Source organism: Dermacentor andersoni, chromosome 8 (assembly GCF_023375885.2).
Source record: "Dermacentor andersoni chromosome 8, qqDerAnde1_hic_scaffold, whole genome shotgun sequence".
Lineage (NCBI taxonomy): Eukaryota > Metazoa > Arthropoda > Arachnida > Ixodida > Ixodidae > Dermacentor > Dermacentor andersoni.
The window spans coordinates 20,822,315-20,828,314 of record NC_092821.1 but is presented as its reverse complement, the minus strand read 5'-3'; the positions used below and the strand labels follow the sequence as shown (position 1 = coordinate 20,828,314).

Here is a 6,000-nt window from a genome sequence, read left to right as displayed (position 1 = left end):
CGTTCTTCTCATACAACTACTAAAGGCTTTTCACAGTGTTCTGCTTTTGTTGATTTGTGTTCCACATTTAATCTTACCCAACCGGTTAACAAACCCACTCGAGTCACATCGTCATCAGCAAATATACTTGATCTAGTACTAACCACGTCTCCGCATGCTATCTTGTCTAACAGTTTTACCAGGGTTAAGCAACTATTCAGTGATACATTTTACCATGCCATTGTATTCACCCCACCCCTCCAAACAATATAAGAATATTCGTAACTACAACAGAGTGGACTTCCAAACCATTAACATTGAGCTACAAAGCTTCTCATGCAGGTGCCTACTTCCCAAAGTTATGGGAAAGAACCGTTGAAGAAAACTGGTTATTTAAAAATGCAGTGTCGGATCTTACAAACAAATATATACCCCTTCATGAATACCCAGCGCAAAGAAGTTGCCGTGGTTCAATGCATCTTTAAAGCGGCTTTTAAACAGAAAAAAAGCCGTTTTTCGCAGTTGTAAAGCCACCCTCAATTTGCACAGCTGGTTTGCTTATCTAATTATCACTTCAGAGTATAAACAAGCCCTTCGAGATGGCAAACAGGAGTTTTTTTTACAGAACTATCAAATTTGTTGTCCACTAACCCTTGCAAGTTCTGGAATGTTGCAAGTATGCGGAAAGTGCATGATATATGGCTGAAATCTGACAGTGGCTCTTTTGTGCCAAACGATGAGTATTGTGATCTTTTAAACATTTTTTCTTTGTCCTTTAGTCATAAAATACTATCTACCTTTTCAAAGTTGTTTTTTGCTCTTTTGTCACAGACGGCTCTCAAGCCAAGTGCGTGGATTCCCATGTTCTGTGCATTTGTTCCTTGTTTTCATTATAATTTTTCGAATAGTGACTTCGCTTTAGCCTTCAGCATTGAGACACGTGGCCAATAGTAAACCCAGTGCCATTAACATATCCCGTTCTTTCTGTTTCTGCGGATTTAGCAGAATATGTTCGTAATTACCTGCGGTATCTTGCTTTGGTTGCTCACGTGTGACCATATCCAAGTCAACTGTGGAATCGCATGGCGAGCCTTTGTGCATAAATAAGCTGGTTTTAGTGCAAATAAAACAATTTGTTAGTCAGTGCTTTTGATCTGGTTTTGTGTTTCTTTGTCTCCATCTCAGTTGCACTGCACCTTTTGAATAGCTATGAACCAACTCGCCCAAATCAAAGCTTTAAAGCTTGCTGGGAACCAATGGTATTGCCTCGATGCGGCGATTTTGTGTGCTCGTGCATTATATATGTGATGTGCAAGTGCTGCTATGATGGTTGGTTAAAATTGTACTGTGCGATTTATGTTCGCACAATATTGCGAGTACTGCGAAGACAGCTACGGCATTTCGCTTTACGACATTGCAGAGTGCTGGGCGAGGTGTTGCAACCATTGGAACGGTCGCATCTCAATGGGGGCAGAATGCAAAAACGGCCCATAGCGTGCATAGGGTGCATGTTAAGGAACCGCAGGTGGCCAAACATTCCAGAGTACCTCCCCCACTACGGCATGCCTCATAAACAGATCATCGTTTTGGCATGTAAAATTCCAGAATTTAATTCGTTTTTTCACGCATTGCTTTAACGCGCCAATAGCCTCTTTCGCAAAGGCTGTTGTACCCATAGAAGAGATGGCATGGCCTCCTAGATTCAATGGTACGTGCCATGTGATTGCGGAGGCCATGGGAATGCCATCAACACACTTAGCAGGCTTGGCTAATGCTCTGCTGCTACTGCATGGCACCATATGACATTATAGGAGAGTGAAAGGGCACCTTGAAGCCGCAAAAATTCGAATGGAGGGCAACTCTCACTTTACTTGTACAGTTAAACCTCAATATAAAAAAGTCGGTGAAATTGACAATTTGATTTGTTATAGTGAAATTCTATCTTTTGTGCAAACCAGTTTTCTTACACAGAAGGGGCCACTCTGTTTTCCGAATCATTGTGTAATCAAAAACAGAAAATTTGAATGAGAAAGAAGATAATTTTGCTGACTTTGAGAGCCAGTGACAAAAGGTACGGCTTCATGCAGTGTCGACTATATTTTGTTCACACCAGCAGTACAAAGTTAAGCAAACACACTTTCGCGTCCACTCCATCCTCGCGGCTCATAGTGTCACCCACAGTAGGATGATGCTGTCATGAAAGCGCCAGCAGCAGGAAGCGAATGTAAAGGTGAGACACAGAGCCTAGACCACAAATGCTATTCTTTATTACTTTCCGAAGTAAAGTAATTGTTTAGAATTTCCATCATTTTTGTGTTCATGCGAGTGGATTCCTCCTGAAGTTTGAGCATCTTGTTCCTCATCTCCAGGTGCCTGCGGTCGTCTTCAGCTGCCCGCCTTGCAGACTCCTTCTGAATTGCTACAAGTTGCCACAGGAAAGAGTTGGAGACTCCTCTGCGGATGCTTCGCTTCACGGCAGCGTTGCTGACACCGTCCTCGTTGCTGCCATTGCTTTCTCTGGTCGTCACACCTGATGACTCCTGCGAGTCGCTAGTTGAGCTCAAAAAGTCGTCCATGTCTGACTCGCTCTCTCTGCTACCCAAACGCTTCGCTTTGTCTGCGCCTTGGTCAAGCAATGGAGGTGCTTGAACTTCCTCTTGTTCTTCGGCCGCCACTTTGATCTGTGAGCAAAAAATGCAGAAAGAAAGCATGTAGGAAATTTTCTGACCAAGTTTCTTGCTAAAAAAGTTAACACGGAAACAGGCAAATATGTCAATTTTCTTTTAGCGAGGAAATGTGGTAATTATTCATTGAGAGCCGCTGTTTTTTCTTGAAAAGTCTTTTTAGGAGGCTAAAATTTAGGAGGCTTTAGGAGTATTTTTGGGAGGCTAAAAATACAAATTTTTGGCGGGAGATAGCGTGCCCTTGACGCACTCACTATCCCCTATCATCACCAAAACAGACACTGCAGCCGTTGAGGTCACGACTGGAGTTACCATTTCGGTCGGGCATGTTCGTGTCGACCCATCATCTTCGACTTATCCGACAGAGGTCAATTTCAAGTTTATATAAATACAGTTTCGACCCATGTATGGGCAACAACCTGCAGCTTTGGTCGGGATCGAATTAACTGAAAAGTAAGATTAGCCGGAGTTAAAGCAACGAAAGTAAACTGTATTAAAGTGGCATTGCCTCATTAACAAAGACAACTGGAATATAAAGAAAAATTGATAGACAAAGTGCACCATTTGAGAATTATTACTGGTTTCAATGCAAAAACAGAAAGAGCCACTGCAGCATGCACTGCTGCAAATACAATGGCAATAATGGTGGTGAGAATGCAAGAAGGAATTCATAAAGTTGGCAAAGTCAAGTGAATTAGTGCGGTACTACTTGTGACTAAAACCGATCTCAGATACAGAGTAAAGACAAATCACCACCACGCACCTTTTTCTCTTCCCATTTTTAAACATAAATTTACTTTTTATGCATTTTGTCTTACTGCTACTAAGTCAACGACTGAATTTTCGGACGCCCAAATTTTCGGACATGCCTGATATTTCGGACGTCTTCGTGGCACCGCCACGAGCCCCATAGAATCTGTGTAAGGACATCTGAAGTTTTGGACGCTCGAACCTCCCACCGTCCAATTTTCCAGACTTTTTGACGCGACGGAAGGTCCTTTGGACCCTCGCGCAGCGCCCTTGAGAAGGAAATCGACTTGCAGCCGATGCATATCACCGCTTTGAACCACAACTAGCCGAATCTAGCTGTCACACACCAATTTGGTCTGGCCACTCTGGCTATGTTCATCGCCGCACTTCCACCTCCGGCAGCGTTTCCGGAGCGGCGCCATTTCGTTTGTTTGCGCAGGCCACATTTTAGCTAGCGTGGTGTGTGGTTGTGCTGTTGTGTCAAGTGTGCTCTGCGACGCTAGGCCTAGATGCTTCGACTCTCGTCAGCGAACTCCACTGTTCGCAACTTGAGGATTTCGCTTGCTTTCGATGGCCCCCGCTCCGTCTTCGTCGTCCTCGCCGATGGCATCGAAGCGCGGAAAGCAGTACCGTCGGTTAACGATGGAGAAGAAAGCCACCATTATTAAGCAAGTCGTGAGCGGCCGATTGCAGGCTGACGTGAGCAAGGAGTTCGGCATTTCTAAGCAAACAGTTTCGGATTTCCTCAAGAACAGGGGCAAGATCTTGGAAACGGCCGAAAAACCATCTGGTGCCCAAAAAAAGAATGCAAGCGAAGGTGTTCATCCAAAGCTTGAGGAAGCTCTCGTCGTGTGGCTTAATTCGATGATATCAAAGCGGTTGCCGGTCTCGGGCTGCATCTTGAAAGAAAAAGCGGAAACTCTCACGGTTCAAATGGACATTGAGGATATTAAATTTAGTGATGGATGGTTGAGGAACCTTAAACATCGGAATGACCTCAAGTTCAAGAATACGTGCGGTGAGAGCGGCGCCGTCGACAGTGCAGTTATTGAGCAGTACCGCAACGGAAAACTTCAGTCTTTGTTGCAGCATTTCTCTGCTGACAACGTTTTCAACTGCGACAAAACTGGTTTGTTTTTTAAGATGTTGCCGGAAAGAACGCTCGCTTTTGCTAGTGACCCATGCCATAGTGGCAAGCACAGTAAAGAACGGCTGACCGTTCTCGTCGGCAGCAACATACATGTCTGGCAGCGAGAAGCTTCCCTTGTTAGTAATTGGGAAGTCAAAGAACCCGAGGTGCTTTAAAAGGGTAACGCTGCCAGTGTTGTACGAAGCCAACAGAAAGGCATGGGTGACTCAGCAGTTGTTCGAAAGTTACATCCACAGGTTGGACGGGAAGTTTGACCTTCAGAACAGACGTGTCGTGCTCTTCATTGACAACTGCACCGCTCATGGTCACATCAAGAATTTGATTTCTACTTTGCTTACAAGATTTAGATTTCTACTTTGGTTACAAACTTAAAAGTCATTTCTATGTTGGTTTTACACTTTGGACACACAAAACACCATTCTTGCAGAGTGGACACATCATCACTTCCTGACAAAATTCCCCACCCAAAGAAGCCGCTGACTCGAGCAACATTCGAGGAGTGCAAATTAAGCTTGCCGAAGCCGCAAGAATGACAATGTGGGTCTTGGGCCTCTCGAGCTCCACCAGCTCAGCATGCATCATCGTCTCGTGCAGCACCGATTCCCACAACACTTTGCATTACGTAGTTGTCAACTACAGTTGAGTCAGCCAAATTTTAGTGCACAGCTCTTAGGCACCCGTTCCTGCGGCGAGCATTGGCGTTGCCCTCGTAATCGAGCGAAGGAACACTGCGAAGGATGAAGTTGAATGCGGAGCGCAGTGGAAGATGAAAGATGACGATGGCAAAGAGAGCATGAGGAAGAAAGCGGAAGAGGAGGGTATGGCAAGTGACAAGAAAAGTGTGGTGCCATGCAAGTCAGGCTTTGCAGCAACAATGGCAACGAGATTGCGTCGGAGCAGCGCACAACTTCTATATGGAAACAAAGTGCTGCATGACCGGAGGCCTGTCTGTGACAGCTGCTGTGAATCGCACCCAGACGTCACCCACGCACTGTTTCTCGCGATCTCTCGATTGGCGAGGCAGTCGGGCCTCACATCATTCCGTTTGCAACACGCCGCACGAGACAAACTGTCTGCACCCGCCAATATATCGCGAGCTGAAAACACGTATACAGCTGCACTCAAATTTACATTAGGGAGTCTCGTAATCATCGCTTAATCTTTTTTTAGTGACCTTACATTGTACACTTTCCTGGTTAACACTTTCCTTCTTTCTTTTCCAAAACGTATTAACGACATTCTAAGGACACAGTAAGTGCAATGCAATGTGCACATGCACCACGGCATAATATATATGTTAGAAGTTTTCTTTGTAAGTCAGACTTCTTATGTACAGGTCAGTCCATTGTTAGGGGGAACACACAAGCGTGTGGCACATGCTCCACATAGCAGCATGTATAGCAAGCGGCAAAAACCAAGTGCACACGAAAAACTGCC

General features: G+C 45.0%; 1 protein-coding gene across 3 annotated transcripts in view; it reads right to left on the bottom strand.

The window, feature by feature from the left end:
- Window positions 1-2,224: 2,224 nt before the first annotated feature.
- The window catches only part of LOC126526617 (uncharacterized), an 84,954-nt gene continuing 81,178 nt past the window's right edge, over window positions 2,225-6,000 (bottom strand). For all 3 annotated transcript variants that reach the window (XM_055068259.1, XM_050174484.2, XM_050174485.3), the window contains one exon: window positions 2,225-2,660. In XM_055068259.1, the coding sequence (XP_054924234.1) occupies window positions 2,238-2,660 (423 nt within the window). In that variant the 3' untranslated portion in view covers window positions 2,225-2,237. The remainder of the gene's footprint in view (window positions 2,661-6,000) is intronic.